General features: G+C 51.8%; 1 protein-coding gene across 4 annotated transcripts in view; it reads right to left on the bottom strand.

Annotated features, from left to right (window-relative positions):
• Positions 1-292: 292 nt before the first annotated feature.
• LOC120390898 (LIM homeobox transcription factor 1-alpha-like) overlaps positions 293-26717 on the bottom strand; it is a 61893-nt gene continuing 35468 nt past the window's right edge. For all 4 annotated transcript variants that reach the window (XM_039513868.1, XM_039513870.1, XM_039513872.1 and 1 more), the window contains 6 exons: positions 12184-12416; positions 11435-11592; positions 10406-10483; positions 9606-9735; positions 8260-8418; positions 293-3893 (listed from right to left, as the gene is read on the bottom strand). In XM_039513868.1, the coding sequence (XP_039369802.1) occupies positions 3739-3893; positions 8260-8418; positions 9606-9735; positions 10406-10483; positions 11435-11592; positions 12184-12416 (913 nt within the window). In that variant the 3' untranslated portion in view covers positions 293-3738. The remainder of the gene's footprint in view (positions 3894-8259; positions 8419-9605; positions 9736-10405; positions 10484-11434; positions 11593-12183; positions 12417-26717) is intronic.

The raw sequence follows: 26717 nt of genomic DNA, 5'->3' as shown, positions 1-26717 counted from the left end.
TACTGCTTCATAGAGAAGCAGCATGGCATTGGGCACCTATCAGTGACACTGCATGCCACAAAACGAACCAACGTCAACTTACTGGTACTCAGCAATGCCACACATGTGGAGCCACACTAGCCGCCTGTGTCACAAATACCAGAGCAGACGGACAGGAAGGAACAGCCTAGGAAGATGACAGCAAACAAACCAAGAAAGCAGAGGCCTGGGGCATATCAATAAGAGAACCCAGCAGTTGTGATCCAGTCAGAAACTTTTGGACAACTCAGAAACATGCAGTCTGGAGGGACAGAACTGAAACTCAGCTAGCACTCAATTGTCCATTAGGTGGGAGTCATGCACCAGGAAAAGCCACCGTTTACCAATCCGGGTGATTCAGGGCCAGCTCGGAGGGCACAAAGTGATCAATGACATTGGTCAGCAGAGGGGGCGAGAGCTCACACTCGGGATATCCTGGGATCTTCTCACATGTAAATGTGAAGGGGCAGGAGGAGTAATTGCAACAGCTGCTTCCCACTGGCACTGATGTCAACTGGCCCTTTGTCTCTGCTCCAAGCCCCTTGTCATTTCTTGGTGGCAAGAGCTGAGAGTTGCTGCTGCAAAACACACTGGGACGAACTGCAGCCCTTGGGAGCTGCAGAAACTACCTGGCAATGCTGATGATACTAAAAGCACCTCTGTCCCTCAGAATGGTGCTGAGATCAGAGAAGCACCAGGACTTTGCTTGGCAAATGTGCTAGTTTTTCAGACTATAAAGACTTCAGCTGTTGGTTTGGTGCCTATGGGCTGACTAGCCACTTCTTGATTCAGCACAAGTTCAGACTAGGCCAGGGTGAAGTCCTGCTAGTTCTCCTATCTGGGGTGGGTCAGTCTGGCCGTGATCTCCTTCTTCAGTTCTTGCAAGTGAATCTGAACATTGGTTCTGAAGCTCAGGTCACTGTCACTCCCTTGCACCAGCACCTAGGATGGTTCTTCACCTCATTTACCAGTGTCTTATTTGTTCATATGGGGAATTCAGTTTCTCTTGCAGCTAATTGTAATTGACTCTAGGTGTTGTATTTGCTGGTTGTTTATCAAAGTAAGAACAGCTGTTAGCACTAGTGCCTCACTTCTTGCTCCAGGATGTCTGACCCCAGGGAAAGATGAGGTTCTGATTAAATGTTCCCCTAAAGACCACAGGCCAAATCCCCATGGGATTGCACAGCAAGTAGCTAGATGGACAGGCCTACTTAGATCTAATCTAAGCGGAGTGAAGGTACAGACAATTTTTCTGTGCTTAGGCAAACTTTAGACTTCAGCTTTAAGTTTGTTTTTATTTCCAAATGTACATGCAAAAACACTGGCACATTACAGCACTGGATCACAACGGGAGCAAGGGTAGGATTTCAGGGGTGAAGCTGCCTCCGGCGCTTGGAGGAAACGTATCAATTTGCACATGGTTCACTGAAACATTTTCTTAAAATTTAATCTAAACTGAGACCATTTCTAGTGCAAAAGCCACCGAAAGAAAGAAAGAGAAAGAAAAACAGCGCTGGGAGTTTTCAGTCTAATTTCTTATGGGCGGACAGACACCAACAGAGGTGGGAACGGACCGAGTGCAGCAACTCAGGCTGGAAGGAGCAGGGAAAACCTGCTTCCACAGAACTTGCCTGTGGGGATGGAGGTAACTCACAAATTGCCAGTTCCCCGGGAGAGGACACTTCCCTTAAACGAAACATCAAAATATCTGTAAACTATTTACACAACTGCCTGGAAGGCAAAAATCATCCAATACTGACGACCGTAGGAGAATCCAGATAAAAAGTATCGTTTTGTAAACAAAGAGGCAAGGGACTGCCGTGGGTGAATGGCACATTTACACAACTGTATTAATGGGGGAAGATGCACCACAATCTGAGCTCCCTTGACTAGATGGGGAACTCCTGACAGACGGCAACACATATTGGGAATGGGTCTCCTGTGCTCCTAAAGCTCATGATTATTAATGTTCACAAATGGCTCCCACAGAAATACAGCAATGATCACTATTAGCCTTTTCTTCCTCTCCATTTGAGAAGGGTTTGCATAACTTTGAAACCAGATTGATGAGGTGGTGGAGCTTAGAACCAAAATTAACATGCTGTACAGAAACATCAGTGAGCCAGGTTCTCTGATAGCTGCAACACAAACCTAATTGCTGGATTTGCAACTCTAGGGATCAGGGTTTAAACATCCTGCTCATGCCAAGTTATTATTTTCCATTGGAGATGTCCTCTCCTCAGTGAGTGTTTGAATAACTGAGGGAAGGCAAATTCTGGAGGCTCTTACTCCTTCCACCAGCCTGCGCAAAAGGGGGCTCACAGGGAACCATTTGCCATTTCTGGGGGTGCCAACTGTCCATACAGTATCTGAAACATAAAATACTGGGTGAGTGAGTAAAGAATTTTCTTCTTAAATATCTGATTTAAACTTCCACTCACTCTCTCCTGCTGCTGTCTGTTGCATCTTTTATAAACCTTCTGTGCCATAACCCCAAACCTGTCTGCTAATCTCTAATCCTAAACTGCCCCACACTGAGAGCTTGTAAGAGCTTCATGCTTGGAGAAGAAGTGTTGCTCCTCCCCATCCAAAGAAACAGTGCGGTCTCTCAGCGGATGCTGGGCATCCTATCTGTTGCCTTCAAAGCCAAGAACAAACTCAGTCTGTTGGAGTGGAAGTGACTTGGCACAGGGCACATTCCAAGATAACACAATTCAACCCTTTCCTCTTCTCATGTATTTGAGGGAAGCAAAATGCTGCGACGGTCCCAGTGAACTGGGTAAATAGTTAGGGGGAGAAATCCCACTCGAGATGGAAACATGTAGGGAGGGGTTTCTGGTAAGAACATTTTTAAATAAGATCTGTTCACACCACTAGTTTTAAAAGAAACAAACAGCAGCCAGTGCAGACAGCATCTGCAGTGTTACAGCTGTGAGAATGAGGTCTTCATTCTACTTTGAATGGATGGAGTGAGCCTCCTTTTAAAGTGAGGGGCGCAGAGGCAGTCAGGAGAGGCTGATACGCCTCTCTAGATGTGTTACTCTTCAGGGACATGTCCCTTGGCTTCCTCGCATCATAACAGAGACCAAATAATCTTTTGTTCCTGAAAGTGAATACTGTCCCCAAGCAAAGCCGTTTCCCTCAGGGCCCAACCTGTCTTACATTTCTCCATGGTGTCAGCCATTAAAAAACCTAAATCACCCCCCTTGAAGGCAGCCTCCAAAATGGCAGTGGTATCAAAGTGGTATCAGTCATTGGCCTTCCCCAAGGAAAATTAATGTTGTCCCATGACGCAGGCTCAGGAGGGGGCAGGCTGGTGAAATCCCTCGCAGCTGCACCAAGGTTTAAATAAATGCAGCCGACAGAGGAGATGCTGCTTCCAAGCCTGACTCTGGGTAACTTGGCCAGTCTCGTTTGAGGAATCTAATGCTCTCAAGCGTAAACACTGGACAAACTGCTACAGTTACAGCTAAACAACATCATGTTACCCATCTACTTGTGGCTAGAGAAAAGGGGGGGAAAGGCAACGCAGTTGAGTCCTCTGGGCTGTGGAAGGTCCTCATGAATTAGTGCTTATGTGCTTGGCAAACCCAGCTGCCTCTTCCATTGTGCAGGGTTCAAAGAGTTTCTCTGAAGGGTTGTTTCTCCTCCCCACTCCTCATTCTGAATTCAGAACGTCTGTCCAAGACACTCACAAAAGGGCCAGGACCCTTTCCACGGTCAGGAGGTGAAGTAGGAGCTCTGCATAGAGTAGAGTCGGTCAATGGGGTTACCCACTCGGGCTTGGAGGAGGTTGGCTTCGGCTGTTGACAGCAGGCAGTCTCCCAAGTGGCTGATGCTGTCGCTGTCCATGTCATGGAAAACGCCTTCAGAGTCTAGGGGAGGAAGAAAAGGAAAGTGAGAGAAAGACAATGGTGCAAGTAAGCTGGTACGGTCAGGTACGCTGTACCCTTAAGACAGTTATTGCCGGTACACCGTACCAGAAAGACACATTTTCAAGAATGAATTGTAGAGCCCTGTGCGGATACAATATCTATCCGCAGATGTGGCTATCTGTGGATAGAAATTGGTATCCGCTGAACCACAGGGCTCTCCTGGGAACCGCAGTGGCGAAAGGAGCAGAACGTGGGGCCGCCGCTGCCAGGAGCCAGTGGCCCGTGACGGCAGCTCCTCCAGTGCAGCTGTACTGGCCCCAGTCCTGTCCTCCGGCAGGGCTGTACAGACCCCAGACAGGAGACGTGGGTGCGTGGAAGGGCTGAGAGTGGGACTGGGGGTGGTACAGCTGGGCTGGAGGAGCTGCCAGCGTGGGGCGCTGGCTCCTGGGAGCGGCAGCCCCACGTTCTGTTCCTTTCGCCTCTGCAGTTCCCGGGTTCAGCGGATACCAATTTCTATCCACGAATACCTGCATCCGCAGGTATAAATTTGTATCCACGCAGGGCTCTAGTTACGGAACATTTTTTGTGAAGGGAGGCTGGGGGGGGGAGGTCGGTACCGTACTGGTAAAAGTTAAAATCTACTTGCACCACTGGAGAAAGACATGAGCACGTCCCACCAGGGGCTTCTGTATCACTTCTGCCTGACTCAGCACTGAAAAAATGGGACGATAGAAACAGGGAAATTCTTCACATTGGGTGAAATTTACCCCTGGGCAGAGTCCAACATGAAGTCTAGGCCCCCTGTGACTCCCCACCTCTGGGCAAGGCCTCGCCTGAGCCCCCACTACCCCAGCCCCTCACCCCTAGGCAGGGCCCAGCACAGGTCCTAGCCGCCCCCTCACCCCTGGGCAGGCCCAGCACGAGTCCTAGCTGCCCCCCCCCAGCCCCTCACTCCTAGGCAGGGCCCAGCACAAGTCTAGCCGCCCAGCCCCTAGCCCCTCACCCCTGGGCAGGCCCAGCACAGGTCCTAGCTGCCCCCCTCACTCCTAGGCAGGGCCCAGCTCAAGTCTAGCCGCCCCCCCTCCGCCCCTCACCCCTAGGCAGGGCCCAGCCCAAGTCTAGCCGCCCCCACTCCACCCCTCACCCCTAGGCAGGGCCCAGCACAAGGCCTAGCTGCCCCCAGCCCCTCACTCCTAGGCAGGGCCCAGCACAAGTCTAGCCGCCCCAGCCCCTAGCCCCTCACCCCTGGCCAGGCCCACCACAGGTCCTAGCTGCCCCCCACACTCCTAGGCAGGGCCCACCACAAGTCCTAGCCGCCCCCACTCCCCCCCTCCCCCCTGGGCAGGGCCCAGCACAAGTCTAGCCGCCCCCTCCGCCCCTCACCCCTGGGCAGGGCCCAGCACAGGTCCTAGCTGCCCTCCCCCGCCCCTCACCCCTGGGCAGGGCCCAGCACGAGTCCAAGCTGCCCCCCCAGCCCCTCACCCTAGGCAGGGCCCAGCACAAGGCCTAGCTGCCCCCCCCCCGCCCCTCCCGCCTAGGCTGGGCCCAGCACGAGTCCTAGCCGCCCCCCCCACCCACTCACCCCTCGGCAGGGCCCAGCACAAGTCCTAGCCGCCCCCCCTCCGCCCCTCACCCCTGGGCAGGGCCCAGCACAAGTCCTAGCCGCACCCCCCCGCCCCTCACCCCTGGGCAGGGCCTGGCACCAGACCGACGCACTCTTTAAATCTTCAGATTAGGACGTAAGTGGCACTTGAATGGTGTCTAAGCCTTGTGCTGTGCCCTGCCCACAGGGAGGTGTTGGGGGGCAGCGAGCTAGGACTTGTGCTGGCCCTGAAATTTCACCCTATGTCCCGGGGTGGCCAAAATTACTGACCCTCCGAGCCACATCTGACAGTTTTCAGAAGTTCAAGGGCCGGGGCACTGGGGTGGCCAACTTTCCAATCGCACAAAACCGAACACCTGTACCCCACTCCTGCCCCGCCCCCTCCTCCGAAGCCCCGCCCCTTCTCTGAGGCCTCGCCCCCACCGTGACCTGTCCCTTCTCTGCGGCCTCGCCCCCCCCGCTCACTCCACCCCCCCTCCCTCTGTCGCTCGCTCTCCCCCCACCCTCACTCACTCGCTCATTTTTACCGGGCTGGGGCAGGGGGCTGGGGTGCAGGAGGGAGTGAGGGTCCTGGCTGGGGTTGTGGGCTCCAGGGTGGGGCCAGAAATGAGGGGTTCAGGGTGAGGGGGGGGGCTCTGGGTTGTGTGTGGGAGGGTGGACTCTGGGAGGGAGTTTGGGTGTGGGAAGGGGTCTGAGGCCTGGGGCAGGGGGTTGGGGTGCGGGAGGGGGTGCGGGCTCTGGGAGGGAGTTTGGGTGTGGCAGGGGGCTCAGGGCTGGGGTACTGAAGGGGGTGTGGGGTGCAGACTCCAGGAGGGAGTTTGGGTGTGGGTGGGGGCTCAGGGCTGGGGCAGGGGGTTGGGGTGTGGGAGGGGGTGCGGGCTCTGGGAGGGACTTTGGGTGTGGCAGGGGGCTCAGGGCTGGGGCAAGGTGCAGCAGGGGTGTGGGCTCTGGGAGGGAGTTTGGGTGTGGTGGGGGCTCAGGGCTGGGGTGCAGAAGGGGGTGTGGGGTGTAGACTCCAGGAGGGAGTTTGGGTGTGGTAGGGGGCTCAGGGCTGGGGCAGGGGGTTCGGGTGTGGGAGGGGTATGGCAGGGGCTCAGGGCTGGGGTGCAGAAGGGGGTGTGGGGTACAGACTCCAGGAGGGAGTTTGGGAGTGGTAGGGGGCTCAGGGCTGGGGCAGAGGGTTGGGGTGTGGGAGGGGGTGTGGCAGGGGGCTCCGGGGGGGGGTGCAGACGGGGGTGGGGGGGGCAGACTCCTGGCGGGAGTTTTGGAGTCGTAGGCGGCTCAGGGCTGGGGCAGAGGGTTGGGGTGTGGGAGGGGGTGTGGGATCTGGGAGGGAGTTTGGGTGTGGCAGGGGGCTCAGGGCTGGGGTGCAGAAGGGGGTGTGGGGTGCAGACTCCAGGAGGGAGTTTGGGAGTGGTAGGGGCTCAGGGCTGGGGCAGAGGGTTGGGGTGTGGGAGGGTGTGGGATCTGGGAGGGAGTTTGGGTGTGGCAGGGGGCTCAGGGCTGGGGCAGAGGGTTGGGGTGCAGAAGGGGGTGTGGGGTGCAGACTCCAGGAGGGAGTTTGGGAGTCGTAGGGGGCTCAGGGCTGGGGCAGAGGGTTGGGGTGTGGGAGGGGGTGTGGGATCTGGGAGGGAGTTTGGGTGTGGCAGGGGGCTCAGGGCTGGGGGTTGGGATGCGGGAGAGGGTGTGGGGTGCGGGCAGTGCTTAGCTCAGGTGGCTCCCGGGATGCAGCCAGCATGTCCCTCGGCTCCTAGGCATAGGGGTGGCCAGGCGGCTCTGTGCTGCCTCCATGAGCAGGCGCCGCCCCCCACAGCTCCTATTGGAGGTGGTTCCCGGCCAATTGGAGCTGTGGAGCCGGTGCATGGGGCAGGGGCAGTGAGCGGAGCCTCCCTGGCTGGAGCCAGAGGGACATACTGGCTGCTTCCGGGAGCTGTGTGGACCCAGGTATGGAGCCTGCCAGCCCCACCAACTGGATTTTTAACAGCCCAGTCAGTGGTGCTGACCGGAGCCACCAGGGTCCCATTAAACCTGACACCTGGCAATCCTACGGGGCATGTCTGCCAGGGGTCAGGGCTTCAACCCTGCAGGAGGTGCCGGACTGGGCTCAAGGCTTCACCTCTGCGGGGATGGAGGGGTCGTGCGGTTTGAGCCTGTGGGAGGCTCCTGACTGGGCTTGCGGTTTCAAGCCCCACTGCTGCTGAAGCCCTGAGCCCTGGCACATGTCCCTGCAGGGCTGAAGGCCCAACAGATGCCTCCTGTGGGGCTGAAGCCCTGAGATGCCCCCTCTCCGCTGGGCAGAAGTCAGAGGTGACGCACGAGCGGGACATATGGGATCACTCCTTCCTCCCCCCTCTGATTTTTTCCAGGATTTACGAACCTTTAAATTGTGCCCCCCTCTCTCCCCCAGCAGGCACCAGCCATCTCTGGCAGAAGGCCCTAGCCCCACCACCCCGCCGCAGGGCAGAAGCCCTGAGCTCCCCAACATCTGGTAGGTGAAGAATGAAGTTGTGGGGGGTGGTTTCCTCCTTCATGGGCACCTTCTCAGGGTAGCTTTGAACCAAAGAGGCATGAGACACAAATTACCCCTTAAATACTCCGCCATCTGTACAGCTGCCACGTCCTGCCTGGTGTGTCTTTCTGCGCTGGCTATGGTGGGCATGTGTCAGACAGTAATAACAGTAGGACTGGGTCCGACCACTCCAGACTGCGGTCTGAGCTCAGCTCTGGCGCTGAGTCACACCAGCCTCCTCGCCACCCGCTTACCGTAGGGATGCAGATGGTCTCCCGGCAGCTGGGGCGGCGTGAGTCCTTGTCTGTACAAGTCTGTGCTGTAGCTGTTCTGATCCAACGGCAGCAGCTGCTGCTGGGGAATCCTGGGATATGGGACCATGAGCCCATCTAGTCCGTGAACACTTGCTCCATCTAATATGGAATCAGTGGGACAGGTGGAAGCAGTGGGTACAGAGTATGAACAGAGTAAAATCCATCCTGACAATACGTTATGCTGTATTATACTGCAGTAGTGCACACAGGCCTCCATCAGGATCAGGCTCCATTGTAATGGGCCCTGCAGATTACATGGGGCTCTGCACAAACATGCAATAAAAGACTGTTACTTTGGGCCAGATTCTGTGTTTAGTTACTTTGGCGTAAATTGAAAGTGACTCCACTGAAATCCATGGATTTATTCTGGATTTACACCTGTGGAACCAAAGCCAAAGATTTTCAGAAGTGACTAGTGAATTCTGGGTGCCCAACTTGAGACACGTGAAAGACACCCAGAAAGGGCTGAGTTCCTGCCCTCTGGAAATTGAGTCCTTTTTAGGTATCTCAAGTTGAGCATCCAAAATCACAGGTCACTTCTGGAAATCTTGTCCTGACGTCAGAGTGTGGCTAAACTGCTTGTGACAAGATTTTTATGACAGGTCCATATTGTCAAGTGATTGAGTCTATCTCTGTTGGATTCTTTTCACTGTCATTAAGGTGCTGTGAAGAGAAGGGGCTGTTAGTATGGGAACATGGGACCCTTAATCCTAGAGTAAAAGGTCAAATGGGCATGAATTAAAAATTGGTTTTGTCATGTAAAAGCTAAACTGAAGAGAATCCCAATTCACCAGTTGGTACAAGAACTGAGCTCCTGTTGCATAGTCAGAAACAACTGACATCAGATGTACTGAAGCATTCAAAAGTCACACTTAGTAAAGATAAGTTTCACTCTCCTACAGCTCCTTCCTTACATCCGAGGACTAAAAGAGATTTATAAATCCTTGTGACACCCTATGAAGTAGGTTTATCATAATTGTACAGCTTATGAGGCCGAGAGAGGGGAAGTGACTTGCCCCAGGTCTCAAAGGGACTGAAACTTTGGAATTCCAAGTCCCAGTCCTGTGCTTTATGCATTACACCAGTTTTCCCCCCAACAGTCTGCCAGGAGCTCATCTAGACTTTTCCCTTTACTTCCTCTCCCCTCAGCTGTGCCAGCACATCTCAGTCCTGCCTTGCAGTGCCCCTGCTCTTTCAGCACAGCTCTGCCGAGCCCCCTCCATCCCAGATTGCCTCCCCACTGTGCTGTTGTAGGGAGCTGATCCCAAGGCTGTGCCACGCCTCACCTTCACTGTCATCATTACTCTGTCTGCTGCTGCGGCCTGTCCCACGGCCGGTCCCTAAACGCGGGTTGCCCAGCTGCTCCTGCTCCTGCTGTTGCTGCTGCTGCTGCTGCCTGCGAGCAATCTTCTTCATCTGCCAGGAGAAGAAAGCAAGGCCCTAAGTTTGCATTAAGGGTCTGGCTGAGGAAATGTGCTGCAGTTAACGCAGTGCAGATTTAAAATTTTATTAGAAAATGTTTAAAAATAAACGATACAGAGCGTTGAAAATTCAGTTAACAGTCATCGGGGGTACCATACAGAGTATAGGGGGATGTTAGTATTTTGACATTGGATAGCACATAACACATATAGTCTGCAGTATCCCCAATGTTGGGGTTTAAGGTGGATGAATCAAGGTACAGTCAGCAAGCAGTGAGGGTACATCGCTCATACAGGAATTACAGGTAATCATAGGTATAAATAAGTGGGCCGAGTAATGAGGATAGGATGCATTACACAGACACTCGTCCTGAAGCAGAGAGCGCCTCATTGGGGTTTCATGTTGCCAAAATAGGCCCTGGGAAGCACAGAATATCAGAGCAAAGTGCATACCAGCCATGGCCTCAATCCACCCCTATGTGCTGCAGTCTGGGAGCAGGGTCTTATCACCAGCTCCACACAGGTTGGGGAGGCCCCCTGTGTAGGTGGGATTCTCAGAGAGCTGTTTCTGCCCCATTACACTGCCAGAACAGTGCAAAGGGCCTCAGTGCAATTGAGAATCCAGGCCCCCAAGCTTGGATCCGACGAGAGAAGCAGTCACTCACCTTGGCTCTTTGATTCTGGAACCAGACCTGCACCACCCGGACCGTCAGGCCTGTCTCAGCTGCGAGGGTCTCTCTCACCTACCCGCAGAGGGGAGAGGAATCAGAAAAGGTGAGTTAGAGCTTCGTTATATTGGAAAATGATCAACCCAGCTGATGTTTAGAACAGTGTCCCTAAGCTTGTGCACCCGACGGTCCGCTGCCCTTTCCAGAGCCTTCCTAGAAACTCACACTGGCTGCAAATCTACCCTGCTGCCTACAATGAGTCATGCTGACTTGTACATAAAGTGCCTACTCCTAACTTCCGTGTTTTTGTCTGTCCTAGGATTGTAAGTTCCTCCGAGAAACTGTCCCTTCTCAAGAGTTTAGAAAATGACTGGCACAGAAAAGTATCTAAAAGGCAGAATCTCTCACTCCCTGCAGGAAACCGTGCCCCCAAAGGGCAGGGTCCCCTAGCTCCTGTTTACCACTTCTCTCCTGTCATTACTCTGAATTTACACTGTGAACCCCCCAAGGTAGGCAACTTGTCTATGAAATGGCTCAGAGTGGGCCTCATTCACCTCGTGCCATCATTCACACCAGTGGAGAGTGGGTGTGAAATGCTCCCAGATCAGAAGGCACCTACTTCGCACTGGCGTAAATGACAGCACAAGATGCAGGGCAGTGGAACATCTGGCCCAGTGTGTGCATCTCCTCTCTAACCATCTGCACTGAAATGAAACCAAGCTGGCTGCCAAGCTGTGCTGAGACTTAAAGCTGCAGTACACAGAAAACCAGTCAGCACATAGCCACGGGATGTGCGCCACGCTGCTGCTGGGCCGGACGCACTGTCAGAAGGGAACCTGGTCACTCCCTTCCGGAGTCAGGCTCCGCTGTGGTGTGTTCTGGAAGCGCTTGCTTTGCAGCCCAGCTGGGCGCCTGGAGGCAGGACTCTGGGCTCTGAAGCCATAGGACTACAGGGGGGGTTACGGGCATAAAAGCCGGGCGGGGACTCTGGCCCAGGCAGTGAGGAAACTCCCTCCTGCACTCTACCTTTCTGCAGGGTTTGGAGGAAACCTCAAAGGAGGCCTTGAAAGCCCGTCGCTGCTGAGTGGTGAGGATGGTGCGTGGGCGCTTGGAGCGCTTGTGGTCCTTGCCTTCCTCGCTGCCTCTGCCGTGGGAGTGGCTGCCATCCTCATCCTCACTTTTCACTGGAAGGGGAACCGTTAGCTGTTACTGCCACTGGCAGGCCTGGGCCTCTCTGGCTCAGCTGCTGTAGCAGCAAAGCCAGGAAATTTCCTCCTCTTTCAGGGCTGTGGTCCCTTATGTCCTCGGCAAGGGCCAGGCCCACAAGGGCTCCTGTCCTGAGATACGGTGCCTAGGACCAGAGAGGCCCATCTAGCCCAGTATTGCTCCCCATTGGCTACCCCAGATCAGACCAATGGGCCTTTCTAGCCCAGTATCCATCCACCCCGACCCTTCAGATCAGACCACTAGTGTCCCCGCCGTTCACTCCCTCCCTGCCGCTCTGGATCAGACCAAGGGGCCATTGGCTCAGACAGTGGTTGGGGGACAGACGCTTCAGAGGACACAGACTGGCCCCCTCCATGGGCATCCCACACCTCCCAATCTCACAGCCCTGTCCCCTGGGGACCAGGCAGTATCCCTGCAACACCCTACGTTAGCTGTGCCATGAACCTCAGGGCTGAGCCCCTCATTCCCAGCCCCATGAGGGGGGTCCATTCGCCCCATCCCCTGCTTCCCCGTTGGCCCCAAGGATGTAGGTCCCCTGTGGGCCTCACCAGACTCAGTGGGCGCGGGGCTGATGGCACTCAGCATCTCCTTCTCCTTCTCATAGTCGCTGCGGCACAGTAGCTGCCCCTCCTTGAGCACAAACTCGTCCCCACGCTGCAGACGCCGCTCGCACTCGCAACAGAAGAAGCAGTGGACGTGGTAGACGTTCTCCAGCACCCGCATGATGAATTCAGACGGGGCGATCGCCTTCAGGCAGCTGCTGCACTTGGTCTGGAAAAGCCTGTGTGGCCAGAGAGGGAACGAAGCAGTCGGACAGGGCCTAGGGGTTAGGGCTAAGGGGGCAGTGGGACTAGGAAGGACTCAGGGGGGTACTGGAACTATGGGAAGTATTGGGTTGATAGGCCTAATATCTAGATACTGCAGTGGTTTAAGGGGGTCCCGGTTATGACTGGGGCTTCACTAGTCAGAGCAACGTCTCAGGGTGAGGGTTGTTCTCCGCTAGATACGGACAGGTGCTGCGATGCTATGGTGTAAATGCCTGCACTGATAACTGGAGCGGGTAGAGCAGGTGTACGAGGGGTCAGGAGTCCCACCCGTCAGGGGCTCCGCAGCAGCTGGGAAAGGCTCCAGTTCTCCCACGCGGTGGGGAGGACAGAAAAACAGCAGCACCGGGTGCTCTGGGGGCTGACACAGGCTCAAGGCCACTGAGGCAGGGTCGGGCTGGGCCCGCCAGGCGCTCCCAAGCGAGTCCGGCTGTTCTGAACAGGATGACAGAGAGCAAGTGAGTGTGGGTCACCAGCGCAATGACCTGGTGAGGGGAGGGGTGGGGGTGAGGGTGGGGGCGTGGGAAAGGGCGCAGGGAAGCACCACAAAGTGGAATATGGAAACCAGGGGCCAGGTCATCCGCCGGTATAAAAGGCCGTTGGTGCAGTCAAAGGAGCCACTGACCTTCGCTAAGGATCCGGCCCTACAGGTATCATAAATAACCCCTAGATGGGTACTGGTTTCTCTGGGCTAGGTCCATGCTGCCCGACTTCCCCAGCCAGCTCTGCAAGGAACACGGCCTGCCCGGCCTTTCAGCCCCTGTGGAGTCAGCGCCCGTGCTGCCCTCCTGGGCGTGGCTGTCCCAAGTGCCTCTTCTGCTCTTGAATGAACTTTGCTGGAGGCTTATTCAGGGCTGATACATCTCGCTGCATTCAGGCCAGTGGAGTCAGTGAATGCAGCCTGAGAAGCCCCCAGGGACCATGCAGCCCAGCTCAGTCTGTTAGTGTGGTCTCAGCAGGTAGGGCTTCCTTCGAGACCCCTAAACTAATTTTAATAACGTAGTCCCCGGGGACTGTACGGATCCGGCACGGGGAGCCCTGGAGGAGGCTGTTTGTGCCCCTTGCGGCATCCTGAGAGAGAAATAAACAATCGCCGAGTGCCCGGCATTCAGAGCAGATGGTTCTGATGAAGTAATTTGGGATCTAAACAAATGTGAGCACGGTGGCTGCCGGCTGACAGCTTCTATTTAGCCACTTGACAAGAGAAAGTAATAAAATGGGGATTAATTAGGCTGTTGTTTAAACACACAGGATCTTCCCCACCAGCAGGGAACTCATAAACTGGGATTGAGAACAAGACTGGGTTAATCCTCCTGGCAAACTCTGCGGAGCGGGATGGAGAGGATTACAGGGGAGAGCTCAGCCCTTCCAAATACCACCATGGAGCTGTGCTGCGCGATGGCCTTCGCCTGAAGTGGCTGGGACATTCCAACTGGAGGCACGTGGGATTTCTTGCTCTCTCCTTTATCTGTCTGTTCCTCTCCATCTCTCTCTGCATTCCCCCCCCCCCCGTCTTTTTGCAATTCATGTTTTACTTTAAAAAATTGAGTTTGAAATAGAAGTAGGGTGACCAGATGTCCCGATTTTATAGGGACAGTCCCGATATTTGGGCCTTTTTTAAATATGGGTTCCTATTACCCCCCACCCCCTGTCCCGATTTTTCACACTTGCTGTCTGGTCATCCTAAATAGAAGTTCAGTATAAAGAAAAAAGCTGCCACTAAGTCACGTACTAAAAACCAAACCCACACCCACACACTGCCTCAAAGGAGCAGGTGGGATGAGTGCTCCATGCACAGTCCCAGAGGTGGCCTGCATACAAATCTGTTCCTCTCTGACACCAGCGGAGGTGAAAAGACAAAGTAAACCCTTCCGTGTTCACTGTGATCTGTGATCAGTTACAAGCATGTGACTTATTACCAAGTAACAAGTTGTTTATGTTCCTAGAATTTAAGCCCAGAAGGGACCTTATTGTTGATGTTGTTGGACGTCCTGCATAGCACGGGCCAGACAATTTCACCCAGGGCGTCCTGCAATGGTCTGTGGTTAGGTTAGAGCACCTCTTGTAGAAAGACACTCAGCCTCCATTTATAGACTCCAAGTGATAGAGACTCCACCACATCCCCTTGGACACTGTTCCAATGGCTAATTACCAGCAAATTACTTATTTCCAGTTTGCGTTTGTCTAGTGGCAGAGCCCAGCCACTGGGTCTTGTTGTGCCTTTGTCTGCTGAAGAGCGCTCTAGTATTGGTTGTGGTAACTGTAAAACGGCAGAGCATGCGTTATTGAACGTTCCCGCCCTCTCGTCTGGAATTAGATCTCAGTCCAAACTACCCTAACTACTAAATGCAAAGGCTCGCCACTGTCTCCTTGGTTTGCAGAATTTCCCTCCTAGGCATGGGAACAAATCTCCATGACACGAAGATTCTTGGGTCTTTAGAGAGACTGGTCCCAGGGATGATGTTTAGTCTCAGCTAGTTCTTCCCAGGAGCAGCAGGTCCAGTCACACTCCTGTAACATACCCCAACCCTACCATTCTTGTGCATCCAGACAGGCAGGCTTTTAGAAGGTGAGGGGATGAGTCCAGCATGTGGTTAGAGCTACAGACATAACAGTTGAAATATAAGGAATTCAGGAATTATTAGGAATAAAGCCACTCTGCAGGATAACTCTCCCTCCTGACGCCCGTTAGTCCGAAGTGGGGATCTTGCCCTGAAAGAGGGTTTAGTTCTTGTACAAATCCTTAAATACTTACCATGACAGCTATGGAAATTTCCATTATCCAGAGAAATATCTAAGCTGTTTTTTAATCCTTATTCCAACCACGCCTTTGACCTCAATGATATGCCATGGCAATGAGTTCTGCAGACTAACCGTTCAGTATTGGTTGGGAGGGGCAGGGAAAGAGAAACTTCCCGACATAAAACTTGCTTTGGGCTTGATCCTGCACAGGACAGGGTATGGTAGAGATACGCACAAGGTCAGGTGAATGTCCTGAGTGTGCAAATGCATGTGTTTGTGTGCATGCACTGGTTTTAAATGTGAAAGCTGTGAGAGATACTAGGTGGAGCAAAGATACCTGGAAACAGATGTCAGAGCTGGGAGAAGAGGCCTGCCCATCCCCAGATTCCCTATAGGTGCAAGATGACTAGCTCCTTTACCCTACCCCTATTAGAACGAGGCAGTTAGCGAGTCTTGTCTAAAGACCCCTTCAGGTGCTGGCCATCTCACCTGGATTTCATAGGATGGGCTTCCCAGCTGTGATCAGCTGAGGGATGCACAGCTGCTGTAACATAACTCAATCTCACATAGGCACTATGAGCCCCACACCCTCCCTCTCCCAAGCTAAGCCCTGAAAACAAATCTGCTCTGCTTTGTACTAATTGAAGAAAACATTCAGCAAGCAGCTCATAAACACGGTGTCAGCTCGCATTACACAAAATTAAAATTCTCAGCCCCTCCAACACTAGGAATTCCTAAAGAGGCCAGTTTTAATATCGCCTGAATCCATTTAAGTCAAGGTAATATTGTTTGGGTTGTCATAGGAACAGAATACATCTCCGTTGCAGCCAGTATTCTGAGAGGAAGGAAGGGCGGCTGCGGTGGGAACATGGTTGCATGGTGTCTGAATGCAGCTGCCCCTGGAAGCCACTTGGGGGGATGTTGCAGATACTAATTGGGCTTCCAGGTTCATTACTTGAAGTGGATTTAGCGCCAGCAAAGGTGCTGGATTGACAGCCCTGGGTGTGTCCACAGAGAGGGGACAGCCCAGGCAACTGCAGGGAGAGCTTCCCATCCACTATGAACATCTCTCACCACCTTTAAGGACGCACCCAGTGCGAGGAGTGAGTTCAGACCCCGAGGTCCAGTCAGTCCTTGGGCTCTCTGCTGAGGCAGCCAACGAGGACGCAGGGTGATGCTAATTGTGGTCGTGCCCATTTCTTCAACAACCAAATTGTTTCACATGCCCCAGGGCACACCCCGGCATTCAGATCATAATAGCTTTCATCCACTACTGATCTGCGAGCACATTCGGATTAGTCACCTACAGGCCAAAGGCTCAATGTCCCATTTCCAATCCTCTTAGCCATCCCGTCCCCCACGTTTTCTGGCACTCACAAACTGCAGGGACAGGTGCATTACCCATTGAGGCTGTACTACTATCAAACTCCCAGAAAGAAGGCCGATGGGTTAGCTGGGTCCTACCCACCCTTGACAGATACCCGAGAGGTCGGTCTTTTTCTCACACTTTGGCAATGCTCATGCAGCTAGTCATACCAGAAAGTCTCACTGAAGAAGTATAACTGTGATGCCGGGTAGGTAGCTGGTGTGCAGAGATCACTGCCCATCATGCCGACCAATATTACCTCACTGTTTCTTTGTACTCCCTGCCTGTATTCACCTGTTGTTTCTTATCTTATATTGTAAGTTCCTTGGGGCAGGAACTGTCTTTTTGATCTATGGTTGTACAGCCTCTGGGCACAATGGGGTCCTGTTCTGTGCTACAACAATACAAATAATAAATAACAATAATTAATGACAATTGGCATGAGGTTGTGTGTTTGTATGAAACCCCCATGACAGGATCAAGCAGCTACGTAAACCTCACGCTTTGCTGCACTTGTTGAAAACGCAGAAAGGAATTAAACGTTGGATTATGTTTGCATGTTGCTTAGCAGACAAAAGCCTTGTTCCTGCTGCATTTGGTCACTAGCAGGGAACAGAAGTTTTTCAAGTCAAACATTTCACTGCAGCTTAGGTCTCCACTGGAATCAGAGCCCAATAGTTTGAGAAGAAAAATGTGGTGTCTTCAAATTTGTACCCAAACCTCAACTTTCCTCTCTAAACTGCATAATGACCCCTCTCCTTTGAGTGATGGGCCTGTGTGGGAGAGCACGAGGCAGTCACTGCTAACTGATTAGGTAGTTTGAGCAGGTGTATCCATTCACCAGCTGTCACAGTTCAAAGTGAGCTGTACCTTTGACCCCTCAGTCAGAGTACATCTCCACAGCAGTTATAAGTGCGACTGCAGCATGTTTCAACGTACTTACCTAGCTTTGATCTAGCTAGCTCGGGTATGTCTATACATGCTACAATCACATCTCCTGATTGCAGTGTAGACGTACCCTTCAGTCTCCTCACAGGCACCCTTTCCAGTGATAGGCTCAGTGCCTGCATTTCTCTCAGTGATTCACCCCACTTTAGGCTGGGTCTCCAGGGCACAACACCCTTGTTTACCAACCATGTTTCCTTGGAAGGTCCCACTGAGTTCGGCCCCTTCTATAGACTCCCGTTTGGGAGCTGTGTCCAGGAGGTAAATGCAATGACACCCACAACAAAGCATGATTTATTTTATCCATAGGAATATAGCAACCAGAGAGAAACGTATTAAAACAACAAACGCGCTACGGGCTGCGGTGGGCTCGAATTAGCTCTGATACCCTAGCTCTTCTGGGGACCAGGTTTAATATCTGCATCACCGCAGACCTTGCCTCTGTGCACCAGGGTTGTTGTCTTAACAGTTCCAAGTTCTGCATTTAAGGTTTCCTGCTTGAAGGGCCTGTCCCTTTCCCACCTGGAGACGAAAGACCTTGACACCTGCCTTGTCCATTAAGCACCAGCAACTAGGCTATCTACAGTGTGCAAAAGCCACCTGGGACTGAATTAACTCTGCAGCCACGAAGCAGACAGAATGGTAGTAATCAAGTAGACAGAGGCACATAACATTTGTAAAGTTAATACAGATATCTATCACCTTTTTCACACCTGCTCAGCCTGCACCAAATTAATTCATTCTACAAATGGTGGAATTTGTGTTTCCTGCTGGAAAAGGAGCCGTGTTAAAGGGGCATGGAGGAGAGACTCTGCTCTGCGGAACAAGTGTCTGCGGATGATGGGCAGGGAAGCCGGCTCACACTTGGGAAAATCTGCTCTGAAGAGCTACATGGAACAAGCATCTGGGGCAGGCAGTGTCTGCTCCAAGTTTAGCAGGAAGAGAGGCAGACCTGGGATAGAAGGCCTGACCCTTCTCAGCCCTTTCTTCACACCTACTCTGCAATGCTCTCCGGGGAGCAGCAGCACAGACAGGGGCCAGTGCTGCTGACAGAACAGGAGGCTGGTAAATTGCCTCTTAGAAGGTACACCTGTACCAAGGCATTTGCTCATAGGCAGCAGCTGTACCATCCAGACAAGGACAAAGACAGGTCAGGCCCACGCTGGAAGGCTGCTGTCCGACAGCTTGACCCTCCACTTTGGAATCTGGGCAGACATCAGCGGCTGAGCGAGCTGTCACTGTGTAGCTGAGAGCTACCACTGAGAGAGCAGCCCCTGGGAAAGCATATGTGGCAGAGTCAGCTATTAACATACTACAATGCAGCACTGAGTCCCACTGCAGGACCATAGGAATTGCTAGATGGGATCAGACCCATCTAGCCCAGAGTCCTGTCTCCAGTAACGGCCGGCACCAGTTGCTGCAGAGGAAGGTGCAGGAAACCCTTCAGGAACTACAGTGTGGGTAATCTGCTCCCCATTAAGGTCTCATCCTGACCACTAATCATTAGAGATTGGCCTAAGATTTCATGCCTGAGGTTTTGTATCCCTATGAAAATACCTGTTAGCATTAATTATTGTAAGTCTGGATATTCTTGTTATCCTTAGAAATGCCCACTGCTCAGTTCTTGGCCTCAACTACATCTTGTGGCAATGAGTTCCGCAGCCTAACTACATACTGTATGACAAATGATTTCCTTTCATCAGTTGTGGATTGGCCAACCATGGCTCATGCTTCAGTTACCAAAGTGTGCAGTGTATATGATCACTGGGTGGAACTCCAAAGACCTCTTTGGAGGGGCATCATCTTCCCCACATGCAGTTATCTTTCTGCCTTTGTTCCCAAAGTAAAATCCTCCATGGAGCTATGTTGTGTGTCATTTACAAGAAATTAGAAGCCTGAGACCCAGCATCCCCTGCCTGCTGCTGTCACCTACCCTCACACTGGGTGCAGTACACTCCTTTACAGAGGCCCTATGCACTGGACTTAAGTGGCACTTCACTGGTGTACAGAGATGAATTTTGCTCACCATAAGGTGCAGATCTGGCTGCATTCTACATTCACATTTTCCTTCAAACAAACAATCAACATCCTCTTCTGCAGAGCAGAGCTGCTCCTATCCCCACCCTTTACAATTTGCTTTTGAATGACAGGCAAACTGCTCAGTCACTAAAACAGCTGAGAGAGACTTGGAGTTTAACTAATTTTCCCTAGGAAGTTTAGCAAAAATTTCTAACCATGCCATGGTAGGGGAGAGAGGTGACTGTTGCAAAAAAGCATGGAAGTTGGATGCTAGAGAGAGACCCCTCCACCCCCGATGCAAAATTCAGAGCCAGATTTCACACACCCTAGAGTTCAGGGGTACTTTTGTTTGGGTATTTGGTCCAAGTTCCCTCTATTCATCTCTTTTGAACTGCGTAAGTCCCAGAAAAGTCTGATATCTTGTTTCTATTTCCTTCTACAGCAGGTCATTGATAGGGTTTGCCTCTTCAACAGAATATTTGGGAAGTGTTTACAGAGACCACCTGTTTTCAGATATTTAATAGACTCCATCATCTATCAGATTCAAATGCTAGTAAAATACCGCAACTCCCTAAGCAGCCATTAATCCCTACAGAGCCAGACCAGTCGCTCTTGGGGGTACCGTTCTCCTTGCAGACTGCTTTGTAGAAGGAATCACAGTCAGAGCAAGGGCTCTGCCCCTCAAAGCGACTCCAGATGGGGCTGAGCTGAGCAGCAAGTTATTGAGCAGTTCTCTGACCTGTTGTGTGGCAGCACGGAGGGCCCTGACCCAGGCCTGGGAAGGGTAATTTGGAGCGTATAAGATTGTACTAGTGGGATTAAAAGGTGTTAATGAAGCAAGGGCTAAGGCAGCCTTGAAAGCCACAAGGCCTGTGCTTCATGAAACCGGCTTATTTAGTTAGGGTTTAGTCAAAATGAAGCAGTCCTGGCTTAAGCAAGGTCTGTTTACTTAACGCTGAGCTGCAAAATCCATCGTAGCCGTCTGAAATATTGAAGTGGAACTTGTAAAGCCCCTTTCCAGATTTCACGCCGGGCTAGGAGCAGGGGGGTGGGACACACGGGGTGGAATAAGGCGGCGCTGGAAATACAATACGCTCTTTCATTCTAAGGAGTTTATTTCACTCACACCACAATAGCAGGGTCTTCCCTCAATGATATGGGGCGGTGGGGAGGGGTTAAGGGGCAAAATTCCCCTCTGCTTCATTTCCATGACACATTAGCAATGCCTAGGCCAGAGTGAAGGAGCAGTTTGGGTGAGACTCTCACTTCCTCACGGATCTTTTCCCCCAGGGCATTTGTCAGCCTCTCTGGAAGGGACACGCAGGGGTTCTCCTCTAGAAAGGGGCCCTTGGGTCCTGTTCACACCCAAGCCACAGTTAATTAAGCCAATTATCTCACTGGTGAGAATTTCAGCATAGCAGGCCCCATACAGCCCTTCCTCCTGCCGGGATCTGTGCAGCAAACACTCCCCGTTTCAGGGGAAACCCCTGGCAGCACAATCTCAGGAGCAGAGCATGTTCCGCTGTTCTCCATGCACAGTCACCAGCAGGATGGGAGATCTCTACTCTCTGGTGACGGGAAACTTTCTGCTTAAACAGCCAGTCCCTGGAGGCCCAAACCATCTGTCCTTCTCTCTGAAATGGATCGTTCCTTGGGGGGCAACTGAAGCCCCAAAGCAATGGACATCAGTGAGCTTCCAGGACTGCGTTTGGCCTACTTCAAGGAGGGGCCTGTGGGGAAACCACATGGGCTGGATGGGGAGGGAACGGGCTTTCCTGAAGGAGCTGCTCAGGGGGTAGATTGCAACAATGGCTGGACATGCTGCAGACTCTGCACAGGGGCTGGGGCAAGGGTGGATAAGTGCGATGGGCAGGATGGGGAAGCACAGGGGACCCTGAGGCTGCTGAACGCCTGCCAGGTTAACCCTATCCCTGAGCATCATGAGGGTGCAAGGACTGGTGGGACTGAGGCCTGTGTGAGCGAGAGAATGCCGAGGTGTCGTTCTGCCTACTAAGTGCTGCTAGTTAAGCACTGACTCTGTGACACGAATCACATACTGGATTGATAGAGCACCATAAACCCACACAGCACTTGGTGACCATCGCCCTGTGCCCCGTCTCGAGCACCTTCCATCCAGGGCTCTCCAAGCACTTAGCAAGCAGCTGCGTTACGACAGAGAATCCTTTACAGCTTTGCTCAGAAAAGAGCATCACGCAATATGCTTCCTGGACAGGGCCCCCACCTGGGCTCCTGCCAGCACGTCGTGCTTGTCCTCTGCTCTCTGCATTGGCTTCCCATAGAAAACCGAGTCGAGTTCAAAGGCCTTGGCACTTATCTCCATGGTACCCAATGCTGGGCCCAGGACTAAAAGGCCCTAAAGCTCTGGGATGAAGACTGTGGCTACAACTCTTCTCCTCAGGAGCATGGGACTTTCTACCAAGGCTCGTCTATGCAGGAGACAGAGCCTTGGTCAGAGAACAAACTAGCCCAGGGTCTAAGGATGGTCACAAACCTCCCCACCTTCTGCTCCCAGGGCCAGACACACTTCTTCAGTCTTGCTTTCTCTAACATAAACACGAAGCACCATGTACACTAAAAAACAAACAACAAAATCCTCAAAAACAAAACCCTACCAAAACAACACAGACAATTCTCCCCTTGGGGAAGGATGACAGAAAGAACAAACCTCACATGACAGGTGTTAGTTATGTTGCTTAAGGCACAGCTAAAAGGTGCCCAAGTTATTAAGATGATGATGGTGGTAAAAGAACCTGTATAGACTAGACTAGAGTAGGACCCCCTTAAAATTATTCCAGCAGGGAACTTACAGTGACACAGAACTCATTCCCTTAGTGGAAAAAAATAACTGCAGGTTGATGATTCTTTTTACGCAATGTAAAAATTTTCATTATTAAAATGAAGGAGACTCCAAATTTGTGTTGAACAGAGGGAACTTTGGGCCTGGAATGGGGGATACTGGAGAGGTTTGCAAAGACCCCTAAATCGATCGCTAGCAACATTTACTGTGATTGCCACTTGATTATTAAAGCACCAAATTCTGAACCTCGCAAGAGCAGGTCTGACTGGCTGGGCCCTGCACTACCCTTGATATCAGTTCTGAAGAGAATAGTTGTTATAACCCTCATAGTTAGTGTCAGGGCTTGAGTCTGTTAATGCCGGGGATGAAAATTGGTCCTTAAATAAAAAAACGAACAACAAACAAAACCCCCGACTAGTTCCCAAAGCCGTGGAGATTCATAAATATTAAAGTGACACGAGTGAAGCGCTACTGAAAGATTTAATACAGTGCTTCTGCTCCGTGCCTCAAGGGGTTAAGCCCCCTACTGTGAGGATATTACTGCCAGTTCTGTGGCACTGAGCCATCACCATATAATCTGATGAACTCTTTTATTAAATTTCACAGTCCTGTCTTCTTTATTAAAATCTCCCAGAATTCATAGGGCGCCTGTCATATCGCTGCAGAATGCTAACAAAAAAATTTGTTTTTCTCTAGGTACTGCCAGTGAGAGGCTGCATGTCAGTGAGTGTCTCTGTCAGGTGCAGGGGAGGGAGGGATGCTGCCAGAAAAGGTGCAGTGGGCAAAATGGGAAAGATGCCTTTCCCTGTGGATAAGCATCAACACCTCCTCTTCTCTCCCCATCCCAGAGGCAGGCATTCTGGACACAGACCAGGGATGGAGAAAAGAGGCTCAGAGGGACGAATCTTTCCAATCCCACTGGTGGCCCTGAGAGGTTTCACTGGAATTGTATGGGTAGAAAGAGGCCCACAATGGTAACATGATGGCTGAAGGATGCTGGTGCATGGGATGTGCAGATGTCATTGTGATGCAGATGGTAACAATGCCCTCACAGCATGCTCACGGCATCTTGTCTTCACTGTCACTTGTCTTCACTTGGATCTTCAGCCATAGGCACAGAGGCATTGCCAGGCGGGATCAGACAAGGGTCCCGTCTAGCCCAGTCTCCCATCTCCAAGAGTAGCCAGCACCTGTTGCTCCAAAGAAAACCCTACAGAAGGCAGAAATGGGATAACCAGGCCCCAGGGGAAGTTCCCTCCTGATCCTCATTAATTAGGGGTTAGAGTTCTTGCCCTGAAGCAGGCGGATTTATAGCCTTTCCCAAACTTTCATCTTGGTTGGAGATGAGCAGTCCACTGCTTCTTTCAAACCAGCATCTCAGACAGCAAGGGGTGCTGGGCTCTACCAAAGGGAACTACTGGAATTTCTTACATATTTATTTTTAACTAGTACGAATTACCAGTGGCTGAAATACAGCACCTTTCATACAAACTCTCCACTCAGGCAGGACAGAGGCCATCTGCCTGTCTGCTCCTGACAGTCTTCCTGGTCTCCCCTGTGCTGCTGAATGCAACACCCCCGATACAAGGAGACATATTTGTGGGTGCAGAGTTTAAACCATCAATATATTGTAGGAAAAGCTATACTGGAAAACCAGCTTGTTCCCCTTCTCCCTCTCTGGTGGCCAGGAGACAGTGTTCTTGCTGCAGCTGAGTGGGTTCCATTCCCAGTCAGGGAGAAATCATTCTGATCTATACCGCAAGCTCTTCAGGGCAGGGACTCTCGCCCCGTGCAACACGGAGCTAACCTCACTGTTGGTGCAGGAGAAAGAGAGAGGCCAGGGACCCTGCCTCGTGTGCAGTTATCTGATACCCACTTGGCACAGGTGCCAATACTGCCTCCAGCAGCACTTTGCTTCGGGGTGCATGACTGCATGGCAACAGAACTTCAGGTCCCCATCGAGTGCTCTGAGCAAAGATGTAGGAACAAAGCAGGAACTGTTATGTTCTGACACCGAGCCGCTCTAGGGCTCTGGGCAAGTCACGGTCCCTCCCTTTGCCTCAATCTCCCCCTCAGTGAATGGGGGATGCTGATAATAACCATTTGCCTCTTTCACATGGAGGTGACGAGACGATTCGATTAAAACTGCTCTGCGATGCTACAGCTGCAGCGCCGCAGAAATACGTAACGTCAGCGGAATGGACAGCTTATGTTCCAAGATGGTAAGCGCTCAGTAGGATTATTTTATTCCCCAAAATCAATGTTTTTGATGGAGAAGTGAAAATTACCCAGGAATCTCCCACTGACGTGTTTTCTTCCACGCTTGAGCTATGACTTTTGCCAAGTATTGTAAAGGCAGAAAATGGAGCTATCACACATGCTGTTTACAGAGGACCCAGTGTAAAGCCACAAGGGGGTTTTCATTCCATGCTCTGGAGGAGAACGGTCAAGGCGAGTGCTTGCTCTGACCCGTGTGGGCCTTGTAGCCCAAATGGGCATTTAATTCTTTGTTGCTAAGCGAGTCTAAGGCTGGTGAAATGCGCTGCCCTCCCTTCAGAGCAGTGCAGCATGGGCAGTGTCCCATACATCCCCCCCTGCAACACCTAAGAGAGACCCTCTCTGAGGCACAGAGAGGAAGTGAGTCTCCAAACTCATTCATCTCTTGGCCTCTTTGCTGAGGCTGCCAATAAGGAGGCCAGATTTTCAAACACGCTCAGCACTGAGAATCCAGTCAATGGCACCAGTGGTTTAATCTGTCCACTGAGAGTGACTATCATTCATGCTAGTGCCGAGAGGGTGCAAAATGCGGCAGCTCTGATTCAATACCGCTTTATGTCTGCTTTGCACTGGGGCACATGACTGCCCAGGGAGCATGGCGATGGGAGATTCAGGCCCTGCATCTCTGCTGGCTTGGCCTGGATTCCCACCAGCATGCAGCTCAGTGTAAGTTCTTCGAGGTTTTTTAAAAAACTACTTTCCAGCAGGGGAAATTGTGAGAGGAGCGGAGCTCTGACGTGCCCTAGGACAGGGCAGTTGGGACCGCGGCAGCAGCGTCACGGTTGGGACGCATTGTTCTCTCCACTTACAGATCTAGTTGTAGCTTAGGTGCACTTTGTTGGCCCTGCATTTGGTTCTCAAACAGGCCACTGGTGAGTGAGGCCAGCCAATAGAGCTGTAGGACTGAGGAGCAAGAAAGAGCAGAGCTCGCATTGGTCACCAGAGAATTGTGGAGGAGCAGAGATGAGACCTGTCTGTTCACACTAATCTTAGAAAAGCTCTTTGAAAAACGGATTTGTCCTTTTACAGGAAATCTCATCCACTTTGAAATTACTTTACATTCTGAATCAGAACAAAAAGTTGAAATACCAGAAATTTTCAGGAAGCAAAGAAATCCCAAAAAGTTTCTCATTGTAAATGTCAAAATGGAAAATGTCAGTATGTTCAGTCTAAACAAAACAATTTAACACGTCAAAATGATATGATTTATAAAGGAAATAAATGTGGTTTCATTTCAAAATTTGGATTTGACGTTATATTTCCCCGATTGGAAAATGTAAACTGTTGGCAAAATAAACATTTTCCACCATGGGAAATGTCTATTTTGAAGAAGCCACAATTTCTGTCAGGACATTTTTGCGAACATCTCTAGATCTCAGTTTGTGGGGAAGTTCCCAGGGAGATGGCATTGTCTGTAGAAACAATAGATTTGTGCACCCTGTCACCATGAGTAGAGATCTGGGCACCTTAGCTAGAGATTTTCCGTGACTAGTGATTTAGGGCGCCCAATGGGAGGCACGTTAAAGGGGCCTAGTTTCCAGAGGATGGGAGCTCAGCACTCTCTGAAAATCAAGCCACTTTATGGTATCAAGTTGGGCACCCAAAGTCCCCAGCTACTTTTCAGAATCTTGACGTTTGGGCTTTTTCTTGTTATGGCTCCTATTTACCCCATCCCAGTTCACCTAGAAAACTCCAGATTCTGATTAAAAACTGAGACGAGCACTTCTGATACAAGGAAGCCAATTCTCTCTGGAAAGGGCCTTGGGAGCATTGGTCCCAATCTTACATCCCAGATAGGATGCTCCTGCTGGCGTTCCCCTCTCTCATCCCTTGAGACGAATTCCCTGCCAGCATTCTGCTCTCCCTCCGCCCGCCTGCTCACTTTCCAGTCCGCAAAGCACAAGCCAGCCAAGCTGCTTGCTCCAGGTATTTGAATTTCGAGCTGGAGTTATCAATTCATATTGATTTTGTGGTGCCTCGTTGGCCGCCTCTGTAAAGCCTTGGTGGGTTAGATTAGTATTCTCAGTGTGGGGAAGCGTTCCTTCCCTCCCACAGTAGCTAGGGGTGATATTACCGATCCAGATAGTATCC

Source organism: Mauremys reevesii, linkage group 25 (assembly GCF_016161935.1).
Source record: "Mauremys reevesii isolate NIE-2019 linkage group 25, ASM1616193v1, whole genome shotgun sequence".
Taxonomy (NCBI): Eukaryota; Metazoa; Chordata; order Testudines; family Geoemydidae; genus Mauremys; species Mauremys reevesii.
Note: the sequence above shows the minus strand (reverse complement) of the source record. Positions and strands in the feature narration are given on the sequence as shown.